We start from the raw sequence: 17297 nt of genomic DNA, 5'->3' as shown, positions 1-17297 counted from the left end.
GGGTGAGCACAGCCTGCTGCAAAGGGCTGCAGCTGTCTAACTGCCTGCCATTGATACAGTTGATTGCCAGATGTAAATCATGGCCTCTGCCTTAGGGAAGGCAATTCATTTCACTCACAGTGCCTTACCAACAGCTGGCAGAGACGGAGCAGGCACTTAGCTGCATGGTTCGGCTGCAGAAGCTTTGATTGCCAATGTTCCTTCTGTTTTCAGAGCAATATCCTTATGTGGTTGATTACATGGGACTTGGGCATCACTAATGCTGCTGTTACCACCCATGTGGGCCCTGCTAAAAATGAATTTGAAAGCACATCTCTCTTTCAGAAGCAAAGCCATCTCATGTATCATGGTAACCCCAGTGTCTGCTATGGGGCTGTGGAAGTTTTTGCCCCATCAATAGTCAAATGTCAACCCTGTGACTTTGAGTGACCTAACTTCTCTGAAGCATGGTGACCTTAGGTGCCCAATGAATATGCAAGTACTATTTACTGAGCACGTGTGCCATCCACTGGGCTTGGCACTTTACTCTTCCGAAGCTTAGGAAACCATACTTTACAGGGCTGCTGGAAAAATTCGATAAGAGAAAATAGAATTACTCTCTTGAGGTGTTTTGGTGAAGAGATCCAGCACAATTCTCATCACATCTAAAAACGATTAAATAAATGTAAACTGTAACTACAGGAACCCCAGAGACATCAAATGCCAACTTCTAAAGATGTCAGCACCACCAAGACAGTGACCCAATAGACTGGTGTGGTTCGGGCCCACAGAGGGACACATTTGCCAATCGAGTGAGCATTATGTTACACTCTGGAAACCTGGGCATAGATAAGGCTGAAATACCTTCAAAGCTTTTGTAGTGGATGTATTCCTCCAACCTGGTTCCCTCTGGGTTCTTAGCCCTGTCTGCATATTAGCTTCACCTGGAGGAGCCTTAAACATTCTGATGCCCAGGTCCTACTTCAGAGCAATTAAAATAGATACTAGGGATAGTGCTTTAAAATAAGCTTTCTAATTATTTTAGTGTAAAGCCAGGATGAGATCCACTGTACTATAAAATACAGCCTCTGGTTGGGCGTGGTGGTTCATACCTGTAATCCCAGCACTTTGGGAGGCCGAAGCAGGGGATCATGAGGTCAGGAGTTCGAGACCAGCCTGACCAACATGGTGAAACCCTGTCTCTACTAAAAACACAAAAATTAGCCAGGTGTGGTGGCGTGTGCCTATAATCCCAGCTACTCAGGAAGTTGAGGCAGGAGAATCGCTTGAACCTGGGAGGCGGAGGTTGTGAGCCAAGATCACGCCACTGCCCTCCAGCCTGGGCAACAGAGGGAGACTCCACCTCAAAAAAGAAAAAAATACAGTCTCTATTTCTAGAAAAACATATGGTTATGGATGCTGGATACCCAATTCTGCTGAGAACACATGGGAGAAGCAGGGTTTCTTTACCCTTCCCTCCTTCCCTTCCCTTCCTTCCTTCTCTTGCTTGCTTTTTCTTTTCTTCTTCTTTTCCTGGCTGTGACAGATATTATCCTAGGCACTTTACAGGAATGGCATGCCTTCTCATCATCATTTTATCACATGAAGATGGTTATTTTCTTCTTATAAATAAGAAAAGCAAAACTCAGAGTTGTTAAAGAGCTTTTCTGAAATCGTACAGCCAAAAGTGGCTCAACTGGGATCCAAACTCATTGCTACCGGGTCCCAAGATACTGTTCTTTTCAGCATGAGGAAACAGAAAGAAGATAAAATTCTTTTTTCTCCACACTGAACAACCTTATCATCTTCAATATTTTATTTTAGTTTATTTATTTATTTTTTTGAGACAGAGTCTCCCTCCGTCGCCTTCTGTCGCAGGAGTGCAGTGGTACAATCTTGGCTCACTGCAACCCTTGCCTCCTAGGTTAAAGCGATTCTCATGCCTCAGTCTCCAGAGTAGCTGGAATTACAGACATGCTCCACCCCACCCAGCTAGTTTCTGTATTTTTGTAGAGATGGGGTTTCGCCATGTTGGTCAGGCTGGTCTTGAACTCCTTGCCGCATGTGATCCGCCTGCCTCGGTCTCCCGAAGTGTTAGGATTAGAGGCGTGAGCCATTATGCCCAGTCTCGGTATTTTATTGATCCTATTTTCTGTCTGCTTACTTCTCTGAGGTTGGATCAGTCCTTTACATATTAGACTATTTGACCAGGAGTTTTAGGAATGCTGCATTTCACGTTTCCAATTCTGATGACACAGCTTCACGGGTTGGATGGTCTGTTATTACTGTTGCTTCCCAGTTTCTCACTCTTTGAAAATGGAAATCAAAACAGAGCAAATCTGCTTACTCCTAGTCTGGATAGGTTCCTTTGAAAGCTGCAGAAGGAAATTTATATTTATCCAACATCTACTATATTTCAGGCACTGTGCCAGGTTATATGGGTGCTGAAATGAGTCATTTCCTCCTCCACCCCTTCCTGGGGTAGAAGAATCAGACATGTTAACTTGTTATATTATATGGGGTAACATAGATACCCATGGGCCCAAGGTAATAAAAGTGCAATAAATGTTGGTTAAAAATAGGTACTGGGCAAGCATTGTTAAGCAATTTATAGGAATCACCTCATTTAATTCTCACCTTAGCCCATGAGGTAGGCGGTAGATATTAATATTATCTGTTCTTTACTGCAGAGTAAAACCTTGGGCTTGGAAAAAGTTCAGTACTTTGCTAGAAGTGTTAGGGCAAAGTTTTTCAACCTTTGCAATATGAACCTTTTAAGGTTATTCTCTGTTGTGGCGCAGTCCCGTGCACTGTCGGATGCTCAGCAGCCTCCTTGGCCTCTACTCTCTAGCAGCCAGTAGCATCGCTTATTCAAGATGCTGCAACCAAAAATGTCTCCAAACATTGCTAACTGTCCAATGGGGAGAGGGAGGATAAAGTCACCCGTAATTTAGAATCACTTCCCCAGATCCATCATTCATGAGCAGTAGAATCTAAATTTCAACCCTGACATAGTTTGGATCTGTGTCCCCACCCAAATCTCATGTTGAAGTGTAATCCTCACTTTTGGAGGTGGGAGATGATTGGATCACGAGGGTGGATCCTTCATGAATGATTTAGCACCATCCCCTCAGTGCTGTTCTCATGATAGTGAGTTATTGCCAGATGTGGTTGTTTAAAGGAGTATAGCAGCTGCCCCCTCACTCTGTTGCTCCTGCCATGTAAGACAAGCCTGTTTCCCCTTTGCCTTCTGCCGTGATTGTAAGTTTCCTGAGGCCTCTCTAGAAGCTGAGCACATGCCAGAATCATGCTTCCTGTACAGCCTATGGAATTGTAAGCCAATCAAATCTCTTTTCATTATAAATTACCCAGTCTGAGATATTTCTTTATAGCAATGTGAGAACTAATACAAACCCAAACCATTTGAATCCAGACTTGAGAGCCTCTGTTCCTTCCCATGCTGCCATGGCAGTTGAAAGGGGGACAGAAAAGAGAGGGCATTCCATGGGAAAGACAACAAGGAAGGTGTTTCTTGGAAAACTTATGCTTGTGTGGGGCTATAGTGGAGGACATGGTGAAGAGACATTCGCCACAGAAGGAGGAATGACATTTCAGGCTATTTAATGGTCCCCATTAGAATCAGTGATTAATGGGTTTCCCATAGAAGCTCAAAATGAGTCTGATATCCTGAGTTTCTGTATCCATGAGAAATGCTTTCTCACTAAATAATGCCTGTGCCCCACACTGCTGATGCAAGCTTGAAGAAGGATGAAAAATAAGAAAGCATCCTTCATTCTATGCAGAAACAAGAAGGAAATGCTAATCTCTTTTCTGACTTTCAAAATAAGGTAATTTTGGAAATTTAAACTCTTTTGGGCAAATGAAATATGCTCACTCGAGTTTGTCGCATTCTGTGATTAGCACCAGCTGCCAAATGTCCCACACGTTTGGGAACAAGGAGCCGTCATCAGTGCTTAATACCAGAGGGATGGTTTATTATATTTATTTTTCATAAAGGCAATAATGTTTTTGACAAAAGAGTTTTCAAGCATGGTTATATTTCTCCAGCCTGGGTAATGGGAAGCTGGGGGCCAATATTGGTCCTGGAATAATCTGAATCCCCTTTCAGTTCTTACATAAAATATGCTGATTCTGTTCTGGCATTTGACATTTTCTTTATAAACTAATTCAGGCCGCAAGTGAGCAATTCTTTCAATAACTCATTTTCTTACAGAGAAGCGGTATTTCCTGCAAAGAATCAAACCACAGGTTTCTAGGACTGTTTTCCTCTAGGTATAACTGGTTCCTCCCTGACATGGTTAGGCTTCGTGTCCCCACCCAAAGCTCATCTTTAATTGTAATCCCCAGGTGTTGAGGCAGAGACCTGGTGGGAGGTGACTGGATCAGGCGGCGGTTTCCCTTATGCTGTTCTCGTGTTACTGCATGTGTTCTCATGAGATCTGGTGGTTTTATAAGGGGCTCTTCTCCGTTTGCTTTGGACACAGGCTCTCTCACCTGCTGCCACCTAAGACATGCCTGCTTCCGCCTCCACCATGGTTGTCAGTTTCGTGAGGCTTCCCAGCCATGTGAAACTGTGGGTCAATTAAAACTTTTTTCTTTATAAATTACCCAGTCTTGGTTATGTCTTTGAATGGACCAAAACACTCCCCACCCATTAGGGAGCCTGCTCTGACAGGTACTTTGGTTGGTTTTCCTTGTCCCCCTCCCCCACACCCACACTCTTGCTGGTCATTTCACCATTAATGATGACTCTCTCACCTGGGCATTCTCTGGACTTCCGGAAAGGTGTGTCTCTGAGCTAAAGGTGGCCTGCTGCTCTCCGGCTCAGGGGGCAAGGGCTGGTACTGCTTCGGAAGTGTGATGAGAGGCCTGTGTGGAGAGTCGCAGTAGGATCCTGAGAAGGTTTGTGGCAGCAGTGACGCCTCAGGCCTGAATCCACACTGCTCTGCCCCCTGCGTCCCCAGCTTTGGGTTGAAAATGCTAGTTTTTGGATGCTAACTACAGAGCAGACTGGTCAGGTCTGGCACTGTTTTCTAAAGGGCGTGATATAATTTTCTATAGGGAGTCAACGTGCTCCTCCATAGTGCGCCTGTTTTGGCTTTAGGAGGCCTGTGGAGAAAATGATAACAGCCTTCCATTCATCCCAGACCGGCAGATCTGGGTTTTTAGAACTACCCAAAGAAATATTTTAAAAAATGACTGGGCACGGTGGCTCACGCCTGTAATCCCAGCACTCTGGGGGCTGAGGTGGGTGGATCACCTGAGGTCAAAAATTCAAGAGCAGTCTGGCCAACATGGCAAAAGTCCGTTTCTACTAAAAATACAAAAATTAGCCAGTCACGGTGGCATGCACCTGTAATCCCAGCTACTCACAAGACTGAGGCAGGAGAATCACTTGGGCCCTGGAGGCAGAGGTTGCAGTGAGCTGAGATCACACTACTCTACTCCAGCCTGGGCGACAGAGCCAGACTGTCTCCAAAAAAAAAAAAAAAAAAAAAAAAAAAAAAAATATATATATATATATATATATATATGTATGTAAATGTTTGAAAGTCAGTGAATGCCTCACTCATATTTTATTCACCCATTCACTCATTTGTTCATAAAGTATATCAGGTACTTTGGTAGATTTTTGGTTTAAGCTGCTTCCCTCTAGCAGGGAAGACAGAGAGGTGAAGAAATGATTGGCAGAGTGTGTAATGCATGCTATGGTAGAGGTGCTCAGGGGTCCCAGATAGAGCAACAAGAGTGGCCAGTCACTCAGAGCCTCTGCAGCTGTCTGTTGCTCTTTTCTCCACAGATATGTGTAAATGTAATAGTATTTATATATGTATCATATATGTGTGTGTATATATATATCACATGAATATATACTTAATATGTTGTAAGTTCCCTGAGGGCATATCCCATTTTCATATGAATCTAGGCCTGCCAGTAGTATACCCAGCAATATCATCCAGCAGATTTCTGTACTGAAAGAAAGGAGAGGAACAGAAAGAAACAGGAGAGGAATACATTCATCAAGAAATAACGAGTGAAGGTATATTGAATAGATAACTGTGAATGAATGAATAAATGATTAAATAGATGGATGAAGGCTTGTTTAATCTTGTTCATTGAATATCTCATATTATTTTTTTTTTCTATATCCATCTCTCACTCTGAAATCATATTAGATTTTCAATGTCAAATGTTTGTGTTTCTCTTTTTCAGATGCTGGCACAAATGATTTCCGTGCATAGTGAAATAAAATGCTATTTTAAAGTATCTTACCGAGGAGGTGGTAAAGGAACCTGAAAAAGAAAAGAGAAACCTGAATTAAGTTTATTGTTCTGTGAGCAGGGCCAATGGTTAACAGTTTTTTGATTTACAAATAGAAATTACAAATTTTGACCAGACTTATAGGACATATTTTTCAAGAGATATCTGAACTTTTGCATTGTCTATATCGCTAGGCTTCTAAAGTAAATAATGAATAACAAATGCATTTTCATGATTTCTCCTACCTTGTTCTTTCTTATGGATGTGTCTTCTAAAACATAAGAAGAAATACCAGTGAATTTATGGAAAATGTCATCAAGCATTGATTTTATACACACTTACATGAAAATCATTTTGATTTGTAATAATATTGGTGATAATGTCAGTTAATATTTGTTGAGATCACATGAGATACCCAGAATAATGCTAAACACTTTAGTTATGTGGTCTTATTATATCCTCACCCTTGTTCTGTTAATGAAGAAACTGACACACAGGGAAGTTAAATATCTCACCTGCACTCACCCAGCAAGTAAATCGTAGAATGAAGATTTCATTGCACGTTGTGTGACTCTTATGGTCCCCTTGAAACCACTGATTCCTGTTTAAACTTAATGTGTGTGTGTGTGTACATACACAATTCCATTTCCTGCCTACCACCTTCGTGGGGTATTTCCAAGGAGAGGAAAATAGCATCACAGATTTTTCAAAATTGAATAATTTCTGAAGACCCCCAGAATCCAACTTCTTTATGTTATGGATGAAAAAAACTAAGGACAAACTACGTGGGATAATTTCTCAAGGCCAATTAACCCTAGAAAAAGTCCAAGTGGAGCCTGGAGCAGATTTGTCTGAACTTTAGGTTGTTTTATTTCCATAATTTGACTCAATGTAATTATTGAGCTTCTACTCTGAGCTAAACACAGTACCAGGCACTGGGATAAAAAGACAAATACAATTCGATCCTTCCTGTCAAGGTGCTCCTAGCTGGGGTGTTCACAGGCCAAGCTTCTGGCTCTGGTGATGTGACCGTGAAGATGGCTGGCACTGACCCTGTTGCCATAGGGTTTATACCTTAGTGGGTAGACCTGCACTGAAGGCATCATGAACAATCTGATAAGGATTTCAAGTAGAGAAGGACAAAGTATTAAATGAATATGTGGGAGACTTAAGTTAGTCTGGGTTGTCAGAAGAAGGCTCCTTGGAAAAGCAATGTTTGATTATCTCTAAAAATGGGCATGGTGTAATAAATGCTATTTTATATGGCTGTTGGGGAATCAGTGAGAAAATGTCTATCTCTTGTTACAGGAGACTTAAACCTCCACTGAATACTGGCTGGGTGGCTTCGCACTGAGCCTCCTTTGCTTTCCTCATCTGTGAGACAAGGAGGTTGGGCTAAATCAGTGATTTTTAAAAAACCATGTGCTGAAGAACCCCCTGCGCTCTCCCCTGGAAGTCCCTTGGTGCCTGGACGCAGGGGGACTGGTTACTGGTTGGCCACCCCATGTCATTAAGGGCTTAACTTCGGCCCACTTTCCACTGCACCTCCTCTTTAGATTCCTCTTGGTGAAAAGTCCAACTGGCACAACACAACACAACATAACACAACACAACACAACACAACACAATGCAACACAGCACAAACTGGTCTGTATGATTTTAATGGCTCTTCCATATCTAAAATAATTACTTCAAAGAATAAGAATAAAATTACCATTCTTCCTTTCTGTTTTCATTTTTGAAAAACACTTTTGAAATAGGTAGGATTCACTTCTTTATATGAATTCCATACGCTGATTGCACACAGAAATAATTGATGTCCTTGGCATTGTAAAAACCCAAAATATGACCCAGGATGTCCTTCAACAACAGCAGCAATCTAGTTAACATTAGATCTTTGACTATTTCAAGGAAATCACAAAAAAGCTTAGGCCACATGATGCTTGCTTAAGGCACAAAATTAGAAAACATAAAATTAATTTCCTTTCATGTTATTGTTTATTGGCTTCACCTCCAGAGCTCCCTGGTGGACCATCTTGTTGCCTGGGTTGATGACTTTTCCTGCAAAACTAGATGCTGGCTTTCCAAGAGGTCTTTTTTCACTATATCTATTGGGGATCAATTCAATTCGCTGGAAAAAGAATTCAATAAAGAGACTCAGTTCCTGTAATTTAATAGGAAAATTCCATTTATGGTTTTCAAGATAACTATCCAGTTTGCTTCAGGGGTTGTGAGTGTAGAATAGGACATCTGTCTTCTTTCATTTCATTGATTTATTATTGAGCACGTAGTATGTGTCAGGCATGGACTCATTTTTAATATATGTATTGATGTAGGTATTGGGAGTATAATACCAACAAATAAAGTTGCTATTCCCATGAAACTTACATTCCAGTGGCAGGAGCTAGGAAATACATAAACAAAAGTATAAATAAACCTTCACAGGTGATGACAAATGCTATGCAGAAAATAAAGCAGATTGGAGGACAGCAGGGCACGGAGAGTAGGAGCCGGGGCTACTGTGTTTTAGGCTGGTCTGAGGAGGCATCTGTGGTTAGGGGATGAAATCAGAGGCCTAAGGACAGCCAGGGAGCATGTCATGTGGATGTCTTGGGAAAGGGATTCCTGACAGAGGAAAATAGCAAGGGCAAAGGTCCTCAGGTGGTGTCAGTTCGTTTTCTGTTGCTTAACACAGAATACTTGAAATTAAGTAAGCCCAAGAACAAAGCGGTGCATGTAATGAGAGCCTTCTTGCTGGTGGGGACTCTGAGGATTGCTAAGATGGTGCGGGACACTAAGTGGCAAGGGGGCTGACTGTGCTAATGTGCTAGCTCAGGTCCCTCTTCCTGTTCTCATAAAGATGTTGTAACATAAAGATTCTGTGAATTCTTTCCTCCCTTTTAAGATTTCTTTGTAGGATAATATCGGCAATAGTTACACAAATCCACAGGGCTTTCAAGCCGCATCAGATATGCCGACTGGCAAGTGCTCATACCATGAGCTTCACTTAATCATTGCTTAGCTAACCACAATCCTTCAAAGTAAGAGGTCAAGGTGAACTTAAAGAACTTTGCAAGTGAAAGAAACTGGATTGAACAAGCAAAGTAACTTGTTTACCATTTTACGGCTTTGATGGTAATTCAGATAATTCCAGCAAGTTTCTTAAAATCTGGGGGCCTTATTTAATAAAGCAATAATAACTCAAGTATTTGTGATATTTAAAGGAGGGTGACATTTGGAGCTGAAATTTGTTAAGATTGAATCTTGATTCTGTTCATATTATGGGCAGGATCATAGCAAGTGCTTAATAAATGTTTAGAAATAAACAAATGGATTGAGGAGTGAATGAATTTCCCCATCTGGAGAAGTAAGAAGTGCTTATTTATACTTCATGAAAATTCATGTGTGGAATAAATGAATTGATGAACTTCAAGGCATGGTTCTTAATGCACAGCTGCAGTTACTACTATTATTATAGTATGAAAAATTAGAGGGAAAATGGGAATTTACCCTCCTAATGAAGTACACAAATATTCTAAAATGCTAGGGAAAGTTCTCTATCTGTCACACAAGAGAACCCAAACAGTTGTTTGAAGTCTTCCCCATCTCCAGTTTACTCTTGGAGAAGCCCGGCATGCTCGCCACCTGGTGGTCATAAGGTGCAATCAGCACCATTTGCCCAGAGACTCATTTGCTTTGCAGTCTCAGGACAGATCTCACAAAGTAACTACTTTTGGGGAGGCAATGTACTGAGGTGGGCATAGCATGGTTGCAGAATCCGATGGACCTTAGTTTAACTGTTCCCACCACAACTTATTATGGTGGAGCCATGAAGACATTGTCAATATCACCGTGTTCTGGGAGGGTTAAAGTAAGGCCTCTTGGAGAAGGAAAAAGAGTTAAGAGATCGTTCTTTGGAGTGGCTGGTGCCATCTTGCAATGGATGGCTGTTAAGCTTTCAGGAATTCTGTGAACTGGCTTTAGATACAACCATTATTAAAAATACATGACATAGGCCTGGTGCAGTGGTTCACGGGGTCAGGAGATCGAAACCATCCTGGCTAATATGGTGAAACCCCGTCTCTAATAAAAAATACAAAAAAATTAGCCAGGTGTGGTGGCGGGCGCCTGTAGTCCCAGCTACTCGGGAGGCTGAGGCAGGAGAATGGCGTGAACCCGGGAGGCGGAGCTTGCAGTGAGCTAAGATCCGGCCACTGCACTCCAGCCTGGGCGACAGAGCGAAAACTCCCTCTAAAAAAACAAACAAAAAACCAAACAAACAAAAAGTTACATAAACGTACACTTAAGTTACAGTAGCCCCCCGCTTATCCTAAGTCAAAATGTTCCAAGACTCAAGATGGATGTCTGAAACTGAGGATAGTAATAAACCCTATATATCCTATGCTTTTCCTAAATATACAGACCTATGATAAAGGTGATATGTGACAGCAAAACAAGCACACTTTTTTTTTTCCTTCTTCCCAATTTCACGGATAGAAGATTCATTTTTATTTTAGATCCCAGTAACCTCAGCATACAATATTTTTTCTTTCCTTTTCAAGTTGGGAACTTCCACCTTTTCACTTAAAGGAATCGCTTTACATCTTCTCTTTGGCAAATCAGAACTGTCAGCATCAGTTCTGATGCACTTTGGAACCATTATTAGGTAGAGCAAGGGTGACTTGAACCCAAGCACTGCGATTCGGCGGATCTGATGGGCGGGACGGCTGCTGAGCAACTCACAGGTGGATAATGGACACAGCGCAACGGAAACACTGGACAAAGAAATGATTCCAGTGGGACCGCTCAGGATTTCGTCGTGCCGCTCAGAAACAGCGTGCAAATTAACATTTATGAATTATGTATTTCTGGAATTTTCCACTTGATATTTTCAGACCTCAGTTGACCATGGGTAACTGAAACTGTGGAAAGTGAAACTGAGGATAAGGAGGACTTCTGTATTTGTTTTTCACTTAGCTACTCTTCAATTTGTGGTAAATATATGCAATACCCCCGCCCTTTTTTTGAGACCAAGTCTGGCTCCCTTGCCCACGCTAGAGTGCAGTGGTGTGGTCTTAGGTCACAGCAACCTCTGCTTTCTTGATTCCTGCCTCAGTCTCCCAAGTAGCTGGGATTACAGGTGTGCACCACCATGCCCGGCTAAGTTTTTTTTTTTTTTTTTTTTCCAGTAGAGATGGGGTTTTACCATGTTGCCCAGGCTCCTGAGTTGTCTCAAACTCCTGGGCTCAAATGATCCACTGGCCTCAGCCTCCAAAAGTGCTGAGGTTACAGGCATGAGCCACCACCCCCGCCTGTAATACCCTTTAACTATGAAATACAATCATGCAAATCAATACTTTCAGAAATAGAACATAAGTATAATGTTCTGTAATTAGAGATGCAGACTTGGGACGAAATTGGATAAACTTGGTCTCAATCAAAAATTTTATTGTGTCTAAGAGCTTTATGATTTATGAAAGCAAACCATTAGGATATAGTGTCCTGATGATTATTTATGGGAGAGTCCAAAGAAGCAACTTACACTCCAAGTGGCTAAAGATGTGTATTTGGCAAGGCCAGTTTGAGAAACCTCTACAAGTCTGCTGAAACTTTCAGAAATTAATCGCAGCAGTACATTGCCGAAACCATTGTTTAGATTGCAATGGGAAGGAACTAAGTTAGGCAAAGGATGTGAGAGAAACCTGCCTGCTCTAACAGCTCCTCAAAGAAGGTCGGAAAATGCATTTTCTGAGGGACATGTACTTCAACTGCTTTCATGCTGGGGTTAGTGAGAGACGTGGGATAGGAACATTTTTCCAAAACAAGCCTGGGAGGTATCTTTTCCCCTGATCTCGGTGCCTCAGGGAATGTAGGAAGGGAGAGGAGGGGATGATGTGGGTAGTGGGGTGGCTGGATTTGTATGTATGAATCATATCCTTAAATTCACAAAATGCTGGACCACTGATTCTACTGTGTTTCTACAGATGGGATATTAAGGCCCAGCGAAGGAATATGATGTGCCTAAGCTCAGAAAGGGACAGAGGGGGCCAGAAGTCACCCAGGCTTCTCGACTTGCCTTTCTACAGGCCCCTACCTAATAGGAATGTGTGACTGAGGCCACAGGCTCATCTCCAGGTGCTCCTAGGACACCATACTAAGAGGTAATGCTTATCCAATGAACTATTAAAATGGGCTAAATTGCAGATTTAATTTGACAAATATTTGCTATGCATCTGATACAGGAAATAGAAAGAAATTATTTAGGCAGATAGTGAGGACAAAAGAGTCCACAGCAGAACTTCCTTTCAGAAAAAAAACAGCCCAAGAAATCATTTCTTTTCCAACAAACAGCAGCCTGAAAGATCGAGCTGCAAACATAGATAAGGAAGTTGGAAGCTTGCGGGGGTGTGGTGGGGAGGCCTGCAGCTATACCAAGAAAAAAGGGCTGCCTTGGGGCCAGGCATGTCTGCCATGGAATCTTCGTCTTCCCTTTTTCGTCAGCACATGTATAGTAAGAAAGAAATGGGCAGCATGGAAAAGCTCAGGCTGAGAACCCATCTGCATAATAAGATTGAGGCAGGAGAATGGCGTGAACCCGGGAGGCGGAGCTTGCAGTGAGCTGAGATCACACCACTGCACTCCAGGCTGGGTGACAGAGCGAGACTCCGTCTCAAAAAAAAAAAAAAGAAAAAAGATTGAGGTGGGGGCTGCCAGAGCTTCGCACCCTATGTAGATGGCAAACCTGGTCCTAACTGGTTTTTCATGCCCTGTGTAGCTCAGACACTGCCTCACCACTAGCTCATCTATAAAACCCCCTGTTTTACTGTGGATCAGCAACCCATTTGTCTGGGGCTCCTCTCCATAGCAGAGAGCTATTCTCTTTCTTTTGCCTACACAATTTCTGCTCTTAACCTCACTCTGTGTGTCTGCATCTTTGATCTCTGTGGCCAGGAGACACCGTAAGACAACAAACCTCAGGCGTCAGCCCAGACAAGGAGGCCACTTCGCATCCACCATGTGCCCCATCTGGTGCTCTGTGTTTGCTGTCAGGAAAACAGTGTTTCATAAACCATGGTCTCTGTGATTGAGACACGTAGCCTATTTGTATACATTCATCTAAATGATTTATTGTATATGCTAAAGAAAAAACTCCATAGAGCATGAGATGGCTTTGGCCTTCAGAGAGAGAATCTGGAAAACTTTCCAGTGCCAGGAGAAGGCAGAGGGGAAAGGAGGGAGGAAAAATCTGGGGCATTGCTAGCACAGTTCAACATGCCTTTGCTGAATGTCTACCGTGTGTCAAGAACTGTGCTATAGGTTTGTGTTGGTTTTCACCTTTAAGGACATCAAATACTGTAGGATGTAGGTGCTATTTTCTCCATTTTATACATGTGGAAACCTAAATTTAGAGAGGTGAAGTTACTTGCTGTAGGTCTCATATTTGGGAAGCAGTAAAGCTGGGATTTGAACCCGGGGCTACTTGTCTTCAAGTCCAGCATTCAATTCATACAACCACCTTCTGAGACAGGGTCTTACTTTGTCACCCAGGCTAGAGTGCAGTCGTGTGATCTCAGCTCGCTGCAACCTCTACCTCCCAGGCTTAAGCTACCCTCCCACCTCAGCCTCCCGAGTATCTGGGACTGCAGGTATGTGCCACCACATCCAGCTAATTTTTTTATTTTTTGTAGTGATGGGGGTTTCGCTTTGTTGCCCAGGCTGGTCTTGAACTCCTGAACTGAGGTGATCCACCCACTTTAGCCTGGCATGGTAGCTCACACTGGGATTACAGTCATGAACCATTGCACAGGGTCTTAGCTGCTTCCGAATATCACAAATCATCTTCCCAGAGGACACTATCTCACAGCTCAGTCAAATATCCTAGGAAGCGTCCCTGGGAGACACAATTCTTCCTCCAAGGCAGAATTAAGTATGCACTTTTTTGAGTTCCCACAATACTTAGACTCGCCAGATTGCAGGCTCCTCCACGTCTAAGGTGTCATGTGACTCAGGGCCAGCTGAGTGCCCAGGCACGAGGTCATTTTAAACCAAGGGTCCTAGGATCACAGCAGCAGTTGGGCAGTGTTGTAACTGTCAGTAAATAAGATGTGCTCCCTCCCTTTCGGGTACTTATTGTCTGGCTGGTGAAACAGACATAGAAACAGAGTGCTTCTTATGGGGCTTACGGCTCATGGAACAACTAAATAGCCAGCCCTAGTGTTGAGTACATAAGAGGTTTTAAATATTATTGTTTGAATTATGATGAAATAAGGTATGTTCCCCCTCTATGTGAAACTGCCTTTGCAAAGATTATATCAGTGAGAGAATTTTAATTTTTTTTTGTTTTAAGACTGAGTCTCACTCGGTTACCCAGGCTGGAGTGCAGTGGTGTGATGTCGGCTCACTGCAACCTCCGCCTCCCAGGTTCAAGCAATTCTCCTGCCTCAGCCTCCCGAGTAGCTGGGATTACAGGCTTGCGTCAGCACGCCGGGCTAATTTTTTGTACTTTTTAATTTTTTAGTAAAGACGGGGTTTCTCCGTGTTAGCCAGGATGGTCTCGATCTCCTGACCTCGTGATCCGCCCGCCTCAGCCTCCCAAAGTGCTGGGATTAGAGGCGTGAGCCACCGTGCGCGGGCGAGAATTATAATATTAATAGTAAGCTAAGTTAACTCACGCCCCATCTTGTCTTTCCCTTAATTACTCCTGGGCTATTGGGCAAAGCTAACTTTGGAAGACTTTCAGGCTATAATTTAAATAATAATAGGCCTTGCCCAAAAGTCAACCACTTTTGTAAAGCTAATGGCAAGCCATCAGGCTGGGGGATAAGAACAGACTGAGTCCAGCTAAGGCGCAGACATAAACGATTGTCAGCCATTACTCCCGAGGTTATAAGACATGCAATTTCCCCAGTTATTCCTGAAAATAACACCACTATTGTCGATTGACCTTTGGAGCTATCTTTCCCGGTTTTTTGCATGCATGTCTGACATCCATGGTTCCACCTAAACCCAGTGGGTCCACCTTACCGCCAGCCCCTTTCCTGTGGCCCCACCCAGAAGCAATTCACCTGCTGGAAGACAGCTTCAAACCCCTATGATTTCATCTCCACCCCAGCCAATCAGCAGCAAGCACTTGTTACCTGCCCTCCCATCCCTTCCCCCAAACTGCCTTTGAAAACCCCTAACCTGTGAGTTTTGAATGAGATGATTTGAGTATGAACATCTCCCACGTGGTGTGGCCAGCCTCGTGTCTATTAAACTCTTTCTCTATGGCAGTGCCCTGGTCTCTCTTTATGCAGTAGGCAGGAAGAACCCTTCAGGTGGTTACATGTGTGCCCATTTTCATCCTGCATTATAATCTTCTCTATCCTTTCCATACAAGCAGCTTTTACTATACCAATTTCATGTTTATTATTAATGGCCTTTTCTTCACATTGTGATGTAGGATATGGCATTAGAAAAACTAAGTAGAGAAGAGAGAGGGCAAGCTTATCACTGTCCCTCCCTTCCCCAGGGACTGGCAGGAAGAGGAGGGGAGAGCATGCAGGGGCGGAAGCATTTACGTTCACAAGCCGCCTGTAGATGTGGCTTTCATAGACTGAGGAATATCCGTCCCAAACAATGGATCATTTATAACCGAGAAACTACTCAGAATAGGAAATGTACTGTGAACCTAGAAATGAAACTAATATATGAGTCAATCTAGGCTTTTCTAAAATGTGTTCTAAGGAGCATGGACCAAAGAATGCGATCCAAGAAAAAACAGGTTCCATGGACACTTAAGTTACAATGCTCCATGCCATATCCCCGTTTTGGAGATCCACAATGCTCTAAAAACTTGGGCAGTAAAGAGATCTGTTTATTTTTGTTTAATTCAGTGTTTCTCAAGATTAGTGCATCCAGAGTTTCCCTTTTATTTATTTTATTTTATTTTATTTTTTTTCTGATACGGAGTCTTGCTCTGTTGCCCACACTGGAGTGCAGTGGCACAATCTCGGCTCACTGCAACCTCTGCCTCCCAGGCTCAGGCAATTCTCCTGCCTCGGCCTCCCGAGTAGCTGGGACTACATGTGCACATCATCACAGCCAGCTAATTTTTTTGTATTTTTAGTAGAGATGGGATGTCACCATGTTGGCCAGGCTAGTCTCAAACTCCTAACCTCAGGTGATCCGCCTGCCTCGGCCTCCCGAAATGCTGGGATTACAGGTGTGAGCCACCGTGCTTGGCCTTCCCTTTTATTTCATATGATTCTCAACATCTCACCCAATTAATTTCAGATAACTGTACTTTGAGCTACTTAGAGCTTCATTCATTTCATCTAGAGCAAGGACCAATGGGAGGATGTTGTAGGAAGACGTTGTTCCTCATATTTAGCTGAAAGTAAAGAACTGGGGCTTCTTAAAGGTAGGGTGTGCTTCCTGGGAAGGTGGTGAGGCTCTTGATCAACTCAATTATCTGTGAGGGGTGCTATGCCTCCGTTTCAAGGAGGCGCTGGATTGTGGAGACGCTGCTATTTTAAAACTTTTGATTAAATATACAAAATAACGCTTCCATTCTGCTGGCTTGCACATAAGACATGCAGGTATAGAGGCCGCTTGTCCCAGTTTACCCCAGATATCTCTGGTTTTAATTTGGAATGTCCTACTTCTGAAGAACCCCTCCATCCAGAGCAAACTGGGATGGTTGATTCCAGTGAACACCCCAACATTACAAGGAAAACAAAAAATGCTTTTCATTATGCATGTACTTCAAGCCGTTTTGAAATGGTTTCATGGGGAAGGCCATATTTTGCCTATGTAAAAGGCAGTTCTTGTACATTGCAATTCTGTTGGGGAATTATTATTTGGGACATATAAATTTTTTGGAGCTTTCTTTATTAAATACCTTGTTCTTCAGTCTCCTGTTTCTGCCTACTTTATATTTCTCTATCAGAAAATAAATTTGTTACATCAAGCAGTTAGATTCCTTTCCTTTTCTCTGAGCTGTATTATTTTTCTTGTGTGGTGGTGAGACAAAATACTGTTCTGCAGTTCAATTA

The 17297-nt window shown here is 42.8% G+C and overlaps 1 protein-coding gene across 2 annotated transcripts in view; it reads right to left on the bottom strand.

Moving 5' to 3' along the window:
* Positions 1-17297, bottom strand: part of CLNK (cytokine dependent hematopoietic cell linker) — a 248402-nt gene that overhangs the window by 47088 nt on the left and 184017 nt on the right. For both annotated transcript variants that reach the window (XM_008017899.3, XM_008017900.3), the window contains exons 9-11: positions 6507-6532; positions 6274-6293; positions 4759-4869 (exon numbers count right to left, since the gene is read on the bottom strand). In XM_008017899.3, the coding sequence (XP_008016090.1) occupies positions 4759-4869; positions 6274-6293; positions 6507-6532 (157 nt within the window). The remainder of the gene's footprint in view (positions 1-4758; positions 4870-6273; positions 6294-6506; positions 6533-17297) is intronic.

Source organism: Chlorocebus sabaeus, chromosome 27 (assembly GCF_047675955.1).
Source record: "Chlorocebus sabaeus isolate Y175 chromosome 27, mChlSab1.0.hap1, whole genome shotgun sequence".
Taxonomy (NCBI): Eukaryota; Metazoa; Chordata; class Mammalia; order Primates; family Cercopithecidae; genus Chlorocebus; species Chlorocebus sabaeus.
This window is presented reverse-complemented; position numbering and strand designations above follow the sequence as displayed.